The sequence below is a fragment of the Musa acuminata genome, chromosome BXJ2-10, assembly GCF_036884655.1.
Source record: "Musa acuminata AAA Group cultivar baxijiao chromosome BXJ2-10, Cavendish_Baxijiao_AAA, whole genome shotgun sequence".
NCBI classification, from domain to species: domain Eukaryota; kingdom Viridiplantae; phylum Streptophyta; class Magnoliopsida; order Zingiberales; family Musaceae; genus Musa; species Musa acuminata.
In genome coordinates this window covers 27,390,407-27,409,945 of record NC_088347.1, presented here as the reverse complement: position 1 = coordinate 27,409,945, position 19,539 = coordinate 27,390,407, and the positions used below count along the sequence as shown (strand labels likewise).

At 39.8% G+C, this 19,539-nt stretch overlaps 2 protein-coding genes and 1 pseudogene across 2 annotated transcripts; all 3 read right to left on the bottom strand.

The window, feature by feature from the left end:
- Nucleotides 1-2,797: 2,797 nt before the first annotated feature.
- LOC135625986 (LOB domain-containing protein 12-like) lies at nucleotides 2,798-4,034 on the bottom strand. Its single transcript, XM_065131164.1, has 2 exons — nucleotides 3,294-4,034; nucleotides 2,798-3,231 (listed from the first exon to the last, which is right to left on the bottom strand). The coding sequence occupies exons 1-2, from the start codon at nucleotides 3,447-3,449 to the stop codon at nucleotides 2,911-2,913; spliced, it is 477 nt and encodes a 158-aa protein (XP_064987236.1). The 5' UTR covers nucleotides 3,450-4,034; the 3' UTR covers nucleotides 2,798-2,910.
- Nucleotides 4,035-4,189: 155 nt separating this feature from the next.
- Nucleotides 4,190-7,482, bottom strand: LOC135625985 (glucan endo-1,3-beta-glucosidase 9-like; annotated as a pseudogene).
- Nucleotides 7,483-9,836: 2,354 nt separating this feature from the next.
- On the bottom strand, nucleotides 9,837-18,917 carry LOC135625854 (TOM1-like protein 9). The gene is made up of 10 exons (XM_065130957.1): nucleotides 18,542-18,917; nucleotides 17,034-17,112; nucleotides 14,872-14,970; nucleotides 14,670-14,786; nucleotides 14,313-14,470; nucleotides 14,144-14,225; nucleotides 13,451-13,536; nucleotides 12,923-13,090; nucleotides 12,011-12,537; nucleotides 9,837-10,706 (listed from the first exon to the last, which is right to left on the bottom strand). Exons 1-10 carry the CDS (start codon nucleotides 18,640-18,642, stop codon nucleotides 10,051-10,053), a joined length of 2,073 nt encoding a protein of 690 aa, XP_064987029.1. The 5' UTR covers nucleotides 18,643-18,917; the 3' UTR covers nucleotides 9,837-10,050.
- Nucleotides 18,918-19,539: the final 622 nt, after the last annotated feature.

Here is a 19,539-nt window from a genome sequence, read left to right as displayed (position 1 = left end):
AAGGGATTGCTCAACGTGGCCTCTTCGATGCTTAAGTCAACGAATGGGAGAAGACAATAATGTAAGCTGAATGATTAAGTCAAAAAAGGGGAGAAGACAACAATGTAAGATAGAAAAATTATTCTCAATCATTCTGTGGGGCACATTCGAACGCATCATGGTACAATTTTGAGGCCGGTGACTTGGAGCCTTACTTAGATGTCGGCCTCGATAGCAAATGAGTTGGCATCGGACACAATCATACATATATAAGTATAAAAAAATTGAAAATTAAAATTATTTATATAAATTAAAACGTAATAGAATAATATTTTTAATATATTTTAAATAACTAAAAAAAATATAAAAAAAATCTTAATTTTTAAGGAAAAATTGGAAATGACTTATAAATGCATAAATGACTTTTTTAACTATTCAATTTTAAAATAAATATGTTAATGGATTTTATCATTGATTAAATTTATGTTTTTTAATTTTTTCCCCCAATTTAAGGTGAATTTACAACCACTTTTGAAAAAAACAAACTCTGTAAATATTATCAAAGAAGGTTTTTCTAAAGTTTTCAGAAAAATATTTTTTTGAAAACCTTAGTTACGGTAATCTTTTAACAATTACCCGATCTAAGGTGAATTTACAATCATTTTGGATCAAAAACCACTTGATAATATTCAAAGAAGGCTTTTTGAAGTTTTATGAAAATAATTTTTTTGAAGACTCGAGTTATACTATTTTTTAACGAGGTTACACGTTTTAGGTTTTATCCAAAAACAATGCAACTCTATTAAAAAATATTGTAACTCACATTTCACTTATTTCAAAATTTTCTAAATTTTGAGAGAATCTCGAAAATTAATTACAACGGTTTGGTGTCGTGTCGCTCCGATCTCTTAGTGGTGAGTCAATCTAAAGCCTGCCGGGAGCGTCACAGCTGAGATCAACGTAATCGGAGGACGACGAGAATCTCCATTGCTTTCACATCTACAGCGTCCATTCTTTCACTTATCAGATCTCTACCGTCAATGACAATAGAGGCGCTTCAGATGTGATGATTTTAGTGATGGACGGTTTAGATGACACACTTGGCGCTTCTAAAGCTATAGTACAGCACAGCAACCATCCCATTCTGTGATGGGCGCTAACGCCTTTAGGAGCAGATAAAATCTTGCGCAGAACATGTGGTTGCGCGCGCCATGGCTCGTGTCCTCCACACCTTCGGCCGCCATCCTCCCCCGCCGTGGTCATCCCTTTCGTGCCTGTGCACGCCACACTTGCGTCCGCTAGCTCCCACACTGCCCTTCGCCGCTGAACCACGACAAACACCTTGTGCGGTGTGTGCGAGAGGAACCGCTGTCCCTCGCGTCGCCCTCTTCTCATCGGCTCCTCATCCACTGACGTCGGCTTCGGAATCGAGCCATTTACTAGGCGTCACATCCCGGGCGTCGAAGTGGGAAGTCTTGACACATCGTTGGTGAGTGCTAGCTGGTCGTCACTGAGGTGACTGCTAAGAAGATAGAAGAGAATGAGCATTCCTCGTCGTATGCTTCATGGCTCTTCAGCGAAGGGGCAGTCCGTATGGTGAAGAGGGATCTTATAGCAGTCGTACCCATCAATGACAGAGATGCATTTGGTGGTGGTGAAACCGGTGGCCATGCACATCATTGAAACAAGCAAGAAGCTTAGAACGTGTCGTTTCATTTACGAGCTTATGTTTCTCGATGAAACGATAATAATCATCTTGTTTAGCGTGTGTATTCGATCCGGAGAATATCCACCTCCGTTGTAATTTTTAATGAATGTTATCAATATCCAAACAGAAGTACTTATTATGTTTTACGATTATAAATCAACAAGATCAATTATTGTTTACTAAAATCATTTAATGACCATGTACATTAAAAGCTCATCCAATCTTATTATTCTTGTAGATAGATCTCGAAGCAAGTGCCCGAGTTCCGTCAACTCTCTAGTGAGCATTCGATTCTTTCTTTTAGTCACGTCTGACTTCTTTCTTATTCGTGTTAAGATTTCAATTACTTCTTGCTTGTAATCACTCTTCCACTTTGTCTCTTGTAATCCTCATCAAGGATTAGGACATGCCAAGAGAACAAGTCTTGGATTACGATCCTTAGAAAGTTTAGTCTAACAATCCTTTGGAGGTTAGCATGTGGGAGTGTCTTATCTTGCAGGAGATCAAACTTTATATGGATTATAATCGTAGATGGTTGAGACTCTTTCTCGTCATGTACTAATCCAACATACTAAAATCTAGTTCATGACACTGTTGACCGGGAAATGTCTTATCGCTTAGTTCAGTTCGTGTAATTATTGCCTTTGTTTTTAGTGCAGTCTCATCCACTACTAAATCCCAAGCTAGAGACAAAAAAACTTCTTGTTGGCTGGTCCATCAACATAGCTTAATGCAAAGAACTACACTGCATGTGAGCACATACTGTACTCCTCTAACACCAAGAACACTTCACCAACCCACATAGCAAACAGCAAGTAACACCAGGAAAAGAATCATCATTGAGATGCAGAGTTAAGCTACAAAAGTTGTAGTTGTTTTCCTTCTGTTGGACAGGAAAAGGATGATCGAAGAGTCAAAGCTTGATCTGTGATTTATATGTAGATTGGAAATGGCCAACAAAGTGTCATTTTGTTTTGTCTGCAGGAGTTTGAAAGGTATGTTAATTAAGCTTTTGGATGACTTCATGTTCTTACAGCAACAACAATGTATATATAGCAGCCAGCTAGATGACAAAAGGAATTGTCTTAGGGAGAACGAAAGGAATCTTCCAGTTTGTGTCTTCACCTAAACATAACAATGATAGGGACATGTACATGGATGAAGCACTGAATCCACAAAGAAGCTCCGTTCCAAGCAAACGCTTGGGAACAGGAACATGGCTTCTATGTCCATGGATTCTCTCTCTTGAGAGGCTCATGGGGTACATTGCTTGAGGAGGATGGATAGTTCGTCAACTGGGCCATGGCGCTGAGGTCACTCTGCATGAGATACTGCATGCCATCAGCATCCATCAGCTGCGCCTGCTGGATCTGAATGCAAAGCATCTCAGCTTGAGCCAAGGCCAGCTGCATCTGGAGCTGAGACACTTGATGCTGGAGGTAAGAGATGGCTCCGACGCAACCATAAACTGGATCCCTCATCCTTGCGTTTGCTTCGTAGACCAAGCTGCTCACTGCATCCGCTCTTTGACGAAGAGGAAGCTCCTGTAGTCAACCAACGTAAACTATCGGTAGACAAAATAGAAGAACAAAGAAGAAGAAGAAACCTGTAGCATTTTGCTAACGTTGCTTGCACCAAAGACCCTGTGGACCATTGCGAACTTGTGGGGTTCATCGGAGGGGAAGAAGGGCGCGAAGACGCAGTCCGGCGTGCAGCGCCTCCGTAGAAGCTTGCAGGAAGCGCAAGGCGAGTGGCTACCCATTGCTTAGGCCACCAAAGGAAGAACGAAGGTGTATGGTTGCAGATGAATACACTTGGTACAGTGCAAGGTTGCCTCTCAGGTTCAGATGAGCTGAAACTATATGGAGATGGGACTGCCTATTTATGATCGAACCCTAAGTTAAAACCTTTAACAATCATAGATTATAGTAATAAAAAAGATAGGAAAGGATGTTTCTATTGGTAATGATAACATATAAAACTAGGCTACAGTGTACACGCTTGTCCTCGAGCATGTTATCATGTGGTGAACATACTGGAGGACATACTCTACATACGGTCAAATACACAGTCACATTACATTAAGCTACCTGCCGTCCGTGGCCATTGTTGATGGGATGCTAAGTTGACATGGAAGGCTTGAAGCAGTGCAGAGCTGAGTCTTAGTTTTATATGATGTCAACAAGGAACTATTATTGCAGTGCATACCTAATGCAGTGTTTGTCCACAACTGGTCCTCATCATTTCCTGTTCCTAATTGGTGCAGCGAGAGCAGGTAAGTTGATCAGCAAGAGCAAGTAGTTTTCATGCAGAAGTGTTTCAAGTATGTAACACCAATATGCAGGATATTATTTTCTATTGCAAGAGAAGAAGCAAGCAGAACCAATCCAACCACAAACCATGCAGTGCTAAATTCTTGGCATCACAAATAATGTAAGTGCCAAAATCTTAGCATCATTCACTTCTCGTAGAACAAGTTCAGAATGATTCAGGCTCAAAGGATTGAACTCATGAAGTGCTTAGACATCCTCTGGAAGTTTTAGTACAAAATTCTAGTTTGTCTTATACAAAACTACCTCAAAGTAAGCAGATCAACACACCGAACAAATAAGAGCAAGAAAGCAAAAAAGGTGCCACCTTGAATCATCATGCTCCACCGTGCAACCAGCGTTTGATGAATAGACGTAGAAAATGATGTGCGGAGTGCAATAGTGTACCGGAAATCACCTACTGATGGGTCCACAGTTGTTGTCAATCCCAGGCCGCCAAAATCACAACTATCCGCGCTCTGATCATGAAGCTGGAAATAGTTGTTGAGAGCATATGACACATTTCCGGGCCAGCCGATCCCTGAGCAAGAGCCACCAGGAGACAAAGCAGAGCAATCAGCAGCGGAACAGGCTTCCGATGCACTGCCGGAAACATTTGATATGTCCTTGTTATTCACCACACACCACTTTTGCACCTGGTAGTCCACAACATGAGCACTTGCCAGAGCTTTTGAGCCTTGGCCAAGGTCCACATTGTATTTTGCCTGGCCGTCAAATGTGAAAATGCCCCAGTGTCTTTCATAATTCCCAGTCTTAATGCTCCGTTGATCTTCATCTAGTAGACTGAAGATATATGTCTCTCTTGTTGTTCTCCTTGGTCTAAGTGGAGTACCAGCTTTGCTCTGCAGGTGGTCAACGAGGCCTTGCATGAAGATCTGGGCAACAGCAGGTGTGGCATTCATTGCACCATCTGTAGGCCATCCTATCTTCCCGACAGTTATATCCATTTCAGCATGCCCAACCTTTGACAAAGCTGAAACTATCAAAGTGGTTTCTATACTTGTTCGGTCCATCAGATAATGCATGAGAATTTGTCTGGAAGAGAACAAAATCCAGGGAAAGGTTCTTCTTTTGTTGAAAGGTCAAGAAAGGATTGATGTCAACCACAAAGGGTGAACCATGCTTGTCAAGAAAAGAGAGGAGCTCAATCATAGTCTTGTTGAGATCAGGCCTAAAGTGACCCTTCGAAGGTAGGTTAGACTCAGATTGGTATACATCAGAACTGCAAGGAACAATGACTTTTACCGTGTTTGCTAAATTTGCAGCAGTCAGGGCTCGCTGAATGTTTGTTGCTGCACCAACTACATGGGGCTGGAATGTTTGACCATAACTGAGGAGGAATGCTTCATCACCGACAGCAATAAACCTGTCAATTTATAGTCTTGTCAATATATCGCATAGGTAGGCTTTGTGAATGTCCTTTTCTGCACCAAGTTAATGTGGTTACATACGAATATGCCAATTTTAACATCTTCATGCAATATAACATAGTATATCTTAGCAGAAGAAGATATGGGCAAGAGGAAACAAACATAAGATGACAAGTCAACATTGTCATCCATAATTTCAGCTTAAAACCACTGACAATATCAAAAAAGTATCAGCTCTCATAGGGCCATAAAATCAATCACTAAACCCAAATTTTGCTTGGACCAGATTTTCTTGGCAACCAAACATAAGCTGTCTTGATATACCAACTGACATAAATCTGGAAGTCGACAAACTTTTTCCCTTCCAAGAGTCCAAACAAACAACTTAACTTTCAGCAGCTCACTGCTTGACTGCTTAATTTTGACAATAATTCACTGTCAACTTTAGTGCATTGCAGATTAGTGCATTTAATAAACAGAGAGTTCAATTTCACCTCATCAGTTATGTTCTTACACAATCTATCAACCAAACGTAAATGCAGCAGTGTTAGCTAAGGAAAGAGCGAAATCTGCTAGCGTCTAATCATAGTAGGGAGGGGGAAGGACACAAACAGCTTTCCATCAAACATATTATCGAAGTTGCCAGATGTTGTGACCAAGAAATCCAGCAATTATTTGGTCGCATGTGACAGTGTGCCAAAACAGGTTTACCTTGAAGAGTTGCTGCATCTAATAGCGCATGATATCATTTAGCTTTACTCGAACTGCAGAATTTTTTATACGTGGAAGACAACCGCAAATGATTCTCATTACTTGCCTAAAGTACCCATAACACATTCTTCCACGAAAACTAATCATTCTTCATATGCACCTTAGGTAGCTCATATACTTGAAGGAGAAGTGAATCCGAATGCAACTTATCACTACTATCATTGCAATTTATAAAGGCATCCAAGGCCACTCTTGAGTTCTTGATGTAGAAGGTCATCCAAGACTAACGGCACTCCTACTATTAAAGCTTCCAAACAGACTTAAATCAAGCTCTATCCCTTTTGCCATGTTTCTCATCTTCTTTCAAGCTTTAGTACCTCAAGATATGTCCCAGATGATGACACATGCATATGTATAGGGACAACAAGGGGCATGGAATAATCATAACAAAAATGCCTAAGATTTTCAAAATCTGAAGATCTTAGTTCGACGCTGTTTCAACTTTCAAGTGGCACCCAGTTGCACAAGATACGCATCTAAATACCTTGAAGTTTATAAGACAGGGAAATGCTTGAATTCCTATCAGTTTCCTAGTGGCATTTCAAAGTTGTTTTTCGTTAAGAAGGTATTGTGTCTTATACCTAAATACCTTGAATTTTATAGAGATGCCAATGCAGATCATAGTGCAAGAGAAACATATACTGCAACCAAATACAAGGCATAAACTTATCGTGTATGACGACAAACAGCCACGAAGAGGACAAGGAAAATTTGCAGTGGCATGATCACTTTGGGCGCATATCTTACTGGTGTCTCGTTCAAATGGCGAAGCTACATAGTGGATGGACAATCACAATCAACAATCAAACACGACAAAGAATTAAAGAGCATAATGCAACACAGACAACAAAGAATCAATCGATCTGCGCAAGCATAAGAGTTACCACAACTTAATACGAACTCTGAGCATAAACCCATTAACCGAGCTAGGGTTCTAAAAGCAAAATGCTAACTTTGAGAAGAAAAGGATCGAGTAGACAATACCTAAACATTATTTCATTTCGAAACGAGTGTGCAATTACAATCGCCAAGTTTCCTTTTCTTAACCCTAAAATCAATGATAAACCCCAAACAAAAAGGAGAAGAAGAGAGAAAAAGGACTTACTCGATTCGAACACTGCCGCCGCCAATGCTGGAGGCGTAGCGGGTGACGTTGTCGTGGACCCAGCTGACGGCGGCGGACTTGGAGGAGCTGAGGGACCGGAGCATCTCGTTGGGGACGCCGATAGCCACGGCGATGCCCGAGCCAGCGAGGCTGGCGAGCACGGAAGGGTCGGCGTCGGGGAGCTTCACCCGGGAGCTGGGTCCACGACAGCTCCTCCTCCGCCGTCAGCTGGGTCCACGAGAGGGTGGGAGGCGGAGGAGGACTTACTCGATTCGAACACTGCCGCCGCCAATGCTGGAGACGTAGCGGGTGACGTTGTCGTGGACCCAGCTGACGGCGGCGGACTTGGAGGAGCTGAGGGACCGGAGCATCTCGTTGGGAATGCCGATAGCCACGGCGATGCCCGAGCCAGCGAGGCTGGCGAGCACGGAAGGGTCGGCGTCGGGGAGCTTCACCCGGGAGCTGGGTCCACGACAGCTCCTCCTCCGCCGTCAGCTGGGTCCACGAGAGGGTGGGAGGCGGAGGAGGATGTCCCCCAGTTGACGCCCACCGCAGTGGCGCCCCACCCACTTCCCCGCCACCATGAGGCCGGCGACCAGGCCACCAACGGCGATTCGACCGCATTCTTTGCCTCTTCTCTCTCTCTCTCTCTCTCTCTGCTACGCTGTTGGTCGCATTAAAGCCAAGTAGAGGGAGACGGCGGAGCCAAACACTTCAGACACATAATGTTTTCCGTACTTTCCACTCTCCCTTCTCGATACCCCAAGGGTCACCTTCCATTTCATTGGAGGGAACATGGGTCCACAAATAGAGCCGTTTGTTTGACAACATGCACATCCAATAAAAATACCGGTATCGTCAGGGTAGGTGAAACCGAGTAAATAAAATAGTTATTGGTTCTTTTTCAGCAGCTGTTCGACTGATGGTAATCGTACGGACACTGTGATTTGACGAGGAACAGCGAGAAGAGAATGCTTTGGGTTGGGCTAAGGTGTGCTATATGGGCTCACGAATATGGGCCTTAATTGATAAGGAAATAAAAATATAAAAACGCGCACCGTGGGGCTCGAACCCACGACCACAAGGTTAGGAGTAAATAAAATAGTTATTGGTTCTTTTTCAGCAGCTGTTCGACTGACGGTAATCGTACGGACACTGTGATTTGACGAGGAACAGCGAGAAGAGAATGCTTTGGGTTGGGCTAAGGTGTGCTATATGGGCTCACGAATATGGGCCTTAATTGATAAGGAAATAAAAATATAAAAACGCGCACCGTGGGGCTCGAACCCACGACCACAAGGTTAGGAGCATTGCGCTCTACCGACTGAGATTTGGCGATACCTTTTGTTGTCACGAGCCTTACGTTCTTTTGTGGTTAAAAAAGAAAGGGTTTGGTGACACCTTAAAAGCCAACATATAGATCTGTAACGGACACCCCAAAACGTTATATTGAAGTTCATAACGTTCCGTTAAGCATCAAGTTTCTGGTTTACAAGTATTATTGGCACTTCTAGAAAAGGCAGGGGTGAGGTAGAAGGGTCGTAACGGCCGTTATTTTCCTTGCGTTAAAAGGCGTGCGTAACGTAAGGCAATGTGGGCGACCGACAGCGTGACCTGCGCCTTCCGCCGTGCGCCGCGAGGCGGGTGGAAGAGGCGATGTTACTGAGGTCGCCTGCGGCGTCCACAACCGGACGCGTGTAAAAGGCCGGCAAAGTGGTTTGTCGCATAGTGGAAGCGGCGGGGACGGTGAGACTCGTGAATAACTAGTTTAATTAACCTACTCCACCGCTGTTCGAGGTCGGTGTTCTTAGTGTTGCCTTTGTTCTACGCCTTGTGGATTATATCGTGAAATTTCGAACTCTTAAAATTTTATAAATAAATTTAATATATATTTTTATAATTAATTTAATATTTAAAAATATAAAATATTTAAAATATTTTAAGATATAAATTAATATTTAAAAATATAAAATATTTTAAAATATTTTAAGATATAAATTAATATTTAAAATATAAAATATTATGATTAAATATTTAAAAATATATTATAATTAATATTTTAAATTAAATTAATATTTTAAAAAAATACATTATAATTAAATTAATATTTAAAAATAGTTAAGATATAAAAATATATTAAATGAGCTTTCAAACTAATATTTAAGATATATTAAATAAAATTTTAAATAGTCATCAAAATACTTATATTGCAGTGGTAAAAAAGGACGAAAAGTGTTAGGTACGATAGGACATGAACTAACTTTTTATCATTATGTTTGAATTAAAGTTAAATAGAAATTAAAAAACTCTAAAATATGCTTATGTTGATTATCCCAAATATTAAGAACCGAGAATCCAAATATTAGGACTCATGATTAGTATAGAGCTTCTGAATCATGGAATAGCCCAATAACAATCATGTTTTTATTTTATATATTTATGAACAAATTTCCTCTGGTTTTCTTATATATTTATATTTTTAGTGAAGTCAGCATTAAAGCTACAGTATTACAAAAAAAAAATACGTAAAGACATGAGACTTCAGTAGTAGTTGTGAGCATTAGACTCGAACATAAAGCAACAAAAAATCTCCAAACTCTATAACGAACCTATATGATTCCCCCCACCCCTAGTTGACAGAAATGTACATGATCAATAACAAAGGGAAAAATACAGACAAGGAGGCAGAAAGAGAAAATACAAGGGAAGCAACAGAAACCAACAATAACAAATCAAAAAATACATATGAAGAATAGTTCCTCGCACCGAGTTCACTTGCTCTCAAACTTAACCAGCAGTAGGTTTATTTTGCTTTGTTTTGGCGATGTTAACAAGATCGCCAAAAAGCTTATCCTCGGGCTTTGGCACTTTGTTCGGTTGCTGCAGATAGGACGAGGAGGAGGTAGGCATCTGATAGGAAGAGGACTGACTCGCATATGTGCTATTGTCTTGCATAGAAAGGCCATACATTCTCTGTGCAAGCTCATTTGGAGTAGAATAAGGGTATGCAGGTCTCGCTGGATCGTAGAATTGGGCACCCGGTTGTTGCCCGTATCCATAGGCTGTCAGCTGAACCCCCTGCATGGCCTGTTGACCCACACCTACCACAAGCCCTCCAAGCATATGCTGTGGAAATGTAGATGGCATGTGGCTGTTCTGCATTTGAGGATGCATGCCTACAAACTGATTGCTCTGCATCAGTTGAGGTTGCAGCCCTGTCGGCTGGGCACCCAATATATGTTGTGAATGCATGCCTCCCAGCTGACCACCTGCCATAGGATTGGGTGGCATGTCTGCATGCTGGCTGGTTTGTGCTGGAAAGGAGTGCATACCAATAAGCTGCCCAGTTTGATGTGGTTGAGGCTGAAAACCAGGCGATTCAAGCTGGACAGCTTCCGCCTCCCAAGGCGGTGGGGGAAGAGCTCCATCTTGATCATTTGGACCTGCAAAAGAATAAATTACTCAAACAAAAAACATAAAAAGTATCAGGTCAAGACATGTTAGCAGATAAAGGTTTCCGAGGAAATGGTTTATGGTAACAGTTAAACAGAATCATAAAACAACTTTTCACATACTTTCTCAACCCAAATTGTGTTGGAAAACAACTATGACATACATATTCTGTACAAACTGTTTGGTTTGCTATACGAATCCTTTCCTACCATTAATACCATGTTTCAGTATCCCCCTTAAGTACCCTTAAGTAGCCTCTATGTGCAAATAAATGTTTATATGTTCACGTACAAACACACACACACACATATCCATATGTGCACAGACATAATAGTCTCGCCAGGGGCACATGGGTATTGTGAAACAAAGTCATTACCTGTTGATGCAAACCATCCATTGCAATTGAACAGTCTGGATTTCTATGAAAATGACTTGGGCCATACATACATAGAAGTTCTTCCACTATAATCATATATACATATATAGACATGCATATATGTGTTTGTACATGTATGACGTGTATCTTTCATCAAACGCAACACTTATATTGCATTAGTAAAAAAAAGGCGCAAGTGTAAGCAATCTTTTATATGAACTAACTTTTTATTGTTTCTTTTAAATTAAAGTTAAATAGAAATAAAAAACTCTAAACTATGTTTATGTTGATTGTCACAGATTAAGTGAGGATATAGAATATGGTTCAACGTATATGAGATGATCCCAGATATTAAGAATCATGATTCCAAATATTAGAAATCATGATTAGGATAGGGCTTTTGAATTATGGAGGTTGCAAAGAGGATTTGTTAGTGCTTATGCAATATTTTTGCTATTAAGGATAGCCCAACAACCATCATGTTTTTTTAATATATTAATGAGCAAATTTACCCTGGCTTTCCACTCTACTTAAACATCCAAATCTGAATCACATTTATTCTTTATGAGTTAAAGACTTGCTTTGGGTATCGCCTATCCACCACAACTAAAAATACAATCATTTCTTATTCTATTTACTGTATAATGTAATTAATCAGACTGAACATCCTCTTTATATTGCACTAATTTTAAATATGATATATATTCTTTAGCACTCAGCACTTAGTCCATAAAACATGAGTCTTATCTTGGTGCAATTTTCTTTTCAATGGAGCAGGTTTATGAGAATTGCAGAACAGGCAAATGCACTTCACTTTAACCATTCCAGTGTCATTCTATGAATAATAGGTATCCAGAAAACTATAAAGCTTAATGATTCCAAGAATTGAAAAGACAAGGAAAAAGTCAATAATCATACCATAACTGAGTGCCTGCTGCTGTGGATTGTATGCTGAAGCGAGTTGACCATTCCATGCAGTGCTTGCCTGGTTTAGATGCACTGCAGTGTCATGGCTTGCCTGCCCAAATTGAGGTGCCCCTGAGCTTGGGCTGCCTCCATCATTAAAACGAGCAAGCTGTTGTGTCTGCTGGGGCAGCTGAGGGTTCGTTCCAGTGGCATATGTTTGTTGTGTTGCAAATGCAGAATCCGCATCAAAAGCATTTGCAGGACCTCTGCTGTTACTGTTAGCATTGTCTGGATAAAACATGTCTGCAAGTGCTAACATGTTCTGATCAGAGGCAGAATTCGTATGTGGTTCACCAACAGGAACAAGAGCTAATAAATTCTCCTTTGAAGGTTTATTAAAATCCTCGCCACTGAGAAGGTCCATATTAGCATGAATTATTGTTGAAGACTTTGCTGAACCATCAGAAACAGGTGGTGCGGGCAGCAATAGTTGCTGAAGAGGGGGCTGGTCTGTTGAGCTTGTGCTTGTAGCTGACAACCTACGTCATCATGTCAAAATCACATAATTTTAACGGATCAAGAAGAGGAAACGTCACTAAATATTATAGATGAAAGCCAAAGACTACTTAATGCTATCGATGAAGTTCTTCAAAGCTCCACTCATGAAGCACATAAGGTATAAACAGTTAACCTTGACAAATTAAATCTCATTGGATAATGACTTCAAAGAGATTATCTTCAAATTGGCTAAATATGGTACACATTCACACAAAGAAAGAAGGAACTCAAAAGAAATGTTGTTTTTTAAACTTCAAGATGTGTTTTTCTCGATGAAGTGATACAGAAGTCCTCTAAATTTTATAGTGTAGCAACTTCGATGCATAATTTGTAAATATCAAATTACTTGAAGAAAAAGCTTCCTACCTCTGATCTTGCTCTTTGCTAGTTGAAGAATCAACATCTACAAGTGCCTGAAGAAATTTTTCTTTCTTAACATGAACAGCAATTCCTGCAGCAATAGCATCATGCTTTGCTAGTACTTTCTGCAAATTATCATTCAGAGCAAGTCCTTGGCTAAGCAGTTCCTCATCTCTGTCACAAACAGAATAAGGTAAAGTGTAAATGGCTTCAATATTGATAAGCGATCAGCACAGTCAAGTGGCATATGCAAGTTAACTACTGCATCTTACATCTGATTGAAGAGCATAAAAGATGACAGAAGCAGTTAAGCTAAAAGAAGTAGAGGGAGAACTCAGAGAATGATCACTTGAATTCAAGTGAATGAAATGTGGTAAGCTTTAATCATTCTTTGAAATATGATATGTACATTAAAAAATAAATTAAAGGTTACAGATCATGGTTTTTGCACAAGGAGACTAACTTAGTCCAAATTTCACCCACATTCCTGTGAAAGATTTATGAAACATGGGGAGAACAGCTGAAAGGACTTACGAGGTTGTGTTAACAAGATCCACCACTCTTTGTTTATAAGTACGACATTGACTGACAAGGTCAACAATTACTTCCTCTTTGAGCCCCTGCATATAGAAACCAAAAAATGGCTGAGCAATTGTTAAATAACACGATATACTAACTTGGTAATATAAATCAGATCATAAATGGATCATAATAGAAAATCAGAGTGCTATTAATTATAAATTGAACCATGAATATGTAGTTCTCAAAATTGAGTTCAGGAAGAGGACCATAACCAAGGTTCGCCGTACCGTACCGTATCAGCATTTTGACCCGGGCTCGGTATGGTATGGTACCGGTGTACCGGGCGGTACATCAGGACATATCGAGCGGTACACCCTGGTGTATCGAACAATTTTATACTTTTTCATATTGTAGCAGTGTTACAGTATAATACTGTAGCACTGTAGCGATACCGAGCGGTCCACATACCGGTAACCTGTCGGACCGGTATGTACCGCCTGATACGGGCGGTACGCTTCGGTATGACAAACCTTGGAGACAACAAAGATTCATTATCAGCCAAGACCTCTTACTCACTTAGGTCTATATATTACATTCCACATTTTCATAAGCACAAATTTAATATCCAACTTTAAGTTAGAAGATCATATTTGACAACGACATGTTAACAAGTATTAAGATAACAAGTCTCAAAGTAGAACATACCTCCCTGTTTCCAGGGTCTACGGCATTCAACATCTCTGCAAGAACATCCACGAGACCACTGGCATTCTGAATCTCTGTGAGACTGAAAAATTAAATAAATTTTGTATCAAAACCAAAGCTTAGGTGTGCTGAAGTTCATTGCAGATAATTGATGAGAATAGGGAAACACCTCAAAGCAGGAAAATCAGATGCTATTGAAGATTCAGGTGCTTCGTTTTGATAATCAGGACTTCGCACTGACGGAGGATAAGATTCCAGAGGCCGTGTTTGTGGCGTAAATACAGGTGCAGACCTCTCAGATCTCTGAGGAAATACAGCTCCAGCTCTCTGATGGAGGAAAATTAGAAATAATATCAGAGAATATAGAACAATGAAATCATAGTTTGACAATAATTTTATCAAAAAATTAATTGGTTCAATTAGAACTTTATTTCTGAAATGCACCAACAATTGAAAAATCATACAGAAAAAATAACAATTGAAACTGTAAGGCCGTTGAAGAAATACAAAATGCACAAACACATACCAACAGTTCCTGATATGCTGCATGGTATTGAGGATATCTTGCCTGTGGACCACCAAATGCTTCTTGCCATGTATCTATTAATGTAAGTATCTTTTCCTTAACGTGAGAATCAGGTTGCTGTGTGAAAATAATTTGAACTTAGTTCAGCATCCAGTAAAAGATAGTTAATGAGAAAACATCTTAAAGTGAAAAAAACTAGAACCTTCTTCTTTACAATCTTGACCATCTTGTGTAACATATCTTTCTCAGCAATATGCATATGAACTATTTCCCCACAATTTTTTATCATTGTTTCCAATAGCTGCAGAGAATAAATTAATTGCAATTAATATAAGATAACAATCTATAGAAAATTAAATCCAACATGCAATAGAGGAAACTGATTATCCTTCTAGTAGTGTCAAGCCAAAAAAATATCATGACATGCCTCTAATTGGCATGCCTATATTCCAATACACACAAGCCATAAATTGACCTTTGTATGTGTTGGCGCCTCTGGTACAACTTGGCATTGTGAGCGTAGCTCCCTTCTAGCATAGCAGGTTCCAATTGGGATAACTAACTTGGTGTTAACCAATGCATTTTTTGGTGTTAGTGCCATGCCAAAAGTGGATTGGCAAGGTATATGAGCATAGGCAGCCATGGTAGTAGTGACTACTATTGTTGACATCACCTTGAAAAATAGAACTTATTGTCATCTTGAACTTTCCAACAAGAATGAGGCTGTTGGAAATAACATCTCGTCTCCAAAAGCTGAAAAGTTTTAAATTACCAATAGCCTATTGACAAAAGGAACTGGATTTCTTAAAGAGGTCAGGGACTTTGGCTTGGTCCAACCTCGGATCAGAGGCTTGAGTTTTTGGATAAAGTCAAGAGAGTCAAAAATGAAAGATTCAGAGTGAACTTAAGCCCAAAATAAAAGGAGATCTGTTCATGTCAGATTTTGGGTTCAATCACACAGACTTAAGCCCAAGCCTAAGAAGTGCACCCCTGTAAGTTGCAACCCATAGAAAGATATCCTGTCAAACAAAACGTAGAAATTAGAACTACCATCTCTCAGTTTCCTCTTCAAATTGGTAGATTTATTTCAGCTCTAACAGTGAAGATAACTGCAACAACCTCTTAGCATAACATGTAACTAATCTCTTCTCGAAAAAAAATCACTGCAACCGGTTTGCAAAATGTGTTTTCTCATCTAAAAAGATAAAGATCTCCAGAGTTCAACTAACAACTGGTTCCTTGATCTTACCATAGAGCAACAGGTCCACAAGAGGTACTTTGGCAAGCGACAAATAAGCTTGTAAAGAGAGGGTCTGGGATCTCGAATAGAGCGACCAAAGTATGCTTTAACAGTTTGATGACATCAAAAACATTGTCCAACATCCAATTTTTTTTTCAAAAATTAAGCCTAAATAAAAAGCAATCTAAAAGCACAACAGAATGCATAATATGCGGCAAATAAACTGTAATCTCTATCGAAATGATGCTACAAAAGCACAGATAAATTTTCTGAGAATAGGCTGAGAGTTTGAATATTATTATGAGAGTTAACTAAAGATTAAGCCTTAAGCTTCAAAGTGATTCAGTGCATAAGATACACATTTAATTCAGTTCAATGTTGCTAATATTAGCAAAAGCAACACTGGCACTCTGTTTAAAATATTTCGTGACAGAGGATGTAGATCAAGAGGCTTTGAGATACAAGCAAATAAAAAAACCTCCAGATTCGAAGAGAGAACAAAATAAATCCAATGTTTTATTATCTTTTAGTTTATTAACTGAACTACAAAGAAGCAAATCATAAAATGGCACACTGACATATGACCAACAAGCACAAATCTAATGTCCCTTTCTTCTTTAAAAAAATCGCATCTTGTTTTTGAGAAAATGTTCAGGCCTAAGAAGATAATCATGAGGAAAAAGCCTGAGAAAATTCATTCATGTAAGTCGCAATATAGCTTTCAAGATCATAAGTTAAAAGCCCCACTTTGCCACATTACCACAGAAGACAAGAGTAGAATAATCGAGTTTAAAGAAATCACTAGGATCTAACATGGAAGTTGAATAATGCCACTAAAATGAAATTCATAAACAGAAAATATGGAGCATTGACAAAAAAATAGAAACAAATGCAATCTAATATGTCTTCAAGTAAATGAAAATCCATCATCCTTCTTAACAAAGAAGCACTAGAAAACAAGAGAACTGATAAAAAAACAGATTCAGGTAAGGATACACTGTGCAGTAGATTAACAAAAATACACTAAACAAATTGTCACATCAAGAATTGAAAACAAACCAATAAGACACAACTAGACAAAGCCATAACATACAGCCAGAAGCCAAACTGTTTGATACACTTACTGAAAGTGCAAGAAGCTGAACCTTCGGGCTTTTATGCCCAATACGTTTTTTGAGGGCTCTAACAACATCTTTAGCTTGCCTGGTAACCAAAGCAAACAAAAAATTAAATCAATGTAAAAAAAACCTTACTAATGCATGTAAGTTGCATGTGGCCCATCATATAAGAATGCAAATGTCATTGCATTAACAAATATGGTCAAGTATGAAGTTGGCATGAAGACCCTAGGAGAAAATATAACAAGAAAGAGACCATATAACTTAATTGCAAAGGAAGTAAAAGTCCCATAGATAATTGACCCCAATTATTTGAGCCTCTTCTTTAGACCGAGGTTCCTCTGATAGTTCTGATTTTCATAGTGCCATTTACCGGTACGACAACCCCAAGTTAACTTCTGAAACAATAAGACATATAGGCATGAATCACATGCCAAGTGTGTTTGATCCAAGGTCTGCTATACCGAAGCGTACCGCCCGTATCGGACGGTATATTCCGGTCCGACAGATTACCGGTATGCGGATCGCCCGGTACCGCTATAGTGCTACAGTATTATACTGTAGCACTGCTACGGTATGAAAAAAAAGTATAAAATTATTCGGTACACCAAGATATACCACTCGGCATGCCCTGATGTACCGCCCGGTACACCGGTACCGTACCGTACCGAGCCCGGGTCGAAACGTCAGTACGGTATGGTACGGCGAACCTTAGTTTGATCAATCTCACAAGGCCAAATAAGGTTTTATTTGTTTCCAGTGTGAATAGTTCCATATCATTCTCTGTCGCCATAAACAATATTACAAAGGAATTATTTAAATATCACAATTTTAAAAAATCTGAGACGATCATATCCTGCATTTTACATTATATCTCATCAGCGGGATGAAGATTGCATGCCAACTATTGATTCATGTTCCATGATTCTGTGACAAGTTTTTCACAATCAAGTGAAGGAAACAAACAAAGAAGGAACTACCTTGAAATGTATGATTTGTGCCTAAAGGTTTTTAGCTTGCTTAATTAATTTCTCGCCTTCACTTTTACTTACATGTGGACCTACGTGCAATGATGAAATCATTCTTGCTAACTACAATATTATATGAATGAATCCGAAGATTTCTTATTGGATAGATACCAGGAAAAGCTTAAGACGGTTTAATTCATCCAAAAATATTCCTGATCCAAAGACAGGTTAAATTACTTCACCAAAAGCTCCCACCTCGCCTTCTAGGATAAGAATTCCGCAACATTCGTCAACGTGTATAATTAATTGCAACACGAAAGACCATTTTATGCTTAACAATTGCCTAAAAAAAAAAGAGGTAAAACCTCCATAAACAACAAAAGAAGGTATGAGCGATCAGACGCGATGATCGCACAAAGACATCCCGTGAAACAATCACCTCAGCTGTAAATCACAAAATGGGAAGCGTCGGCAGCAGCATCACCATTGCTCAGGAAACAAACGTGAAAATAGAAGGGAAGGAGACGGCAGAGCAGAGTCGCATACCCCGGGTCGCGATTGAGGATATCACAGATCTCGACGTTCATGGCCCAGTCGGGACCAATCAGCATGCTGCTCGTGGCACGTTCCACCAGCGCGCCCGCCATCGCCGCGAGCACGGAACCCTAACAAGATGGGATCCCTCGGGGGAGCTCCGATCCAATTCCAGAGAATGCAACAACAGGTGGCCCTCCTCCACGGGAGATCGAAGCTGGACGGTCGGCGAAGAAAGGGAATCCCTAATGGAGGAAAAGCGCGTGCGCCCAACTCGAATTCGCGTCCCCTTATCTGTGTGTGTGTGAGAGAGAGAGAGAGAGGAGTCGGTCGTGTTTTCTCTTCCCTGCTTTTTAAAAATCTACCCCGGCGGAAGGCGGACGGATGAATCAAAGAGAAATCACACGTATAAACGCTCGGGTTGACGTTAGGCGAGCGGCTCAACTTTCGCGGCCGAGCGCTCCCAAGCGAGGAAATGGCATCTTGCCATTCGTGACCGTTGGTGGACCCCCCGGTGGGTGTTTTCGAAGGAGTCCCTCACGTGTCACGTATTTTCATATCAGGCCCGTGTTCGGAATCTTTTATGGATTTACACATCCGTCCTTCCAAAGTTCAAAAATAACATATCTGCTCCTCCACATTTTATTATGACATGTATAAAACCTGCCAAATATTTTGATGACACATATGTTAACATCCGTTCAAGTATGGTGGTCACTCTGTTTAGAATCATTCGATACTATTCATTGTAATTATCAATGAGTTTACTATTATCAAAGTTATGTATATACATATGTAACCAATTATCGTCTCATTAACCAATTAGGTTAATGAGATTAGGGATGACATTGGGATTGTTTGCCGCAGTAGCTAATCGATGGTTAATAGATATATTATATTTGTTAATCTTCTTTTGTTTAATGTAACAACATATTTTCCATATTTACAATACATTATTATTAAGTATAGTAAAACTGTATAACTCCAACATTATTATTGAACACACATCG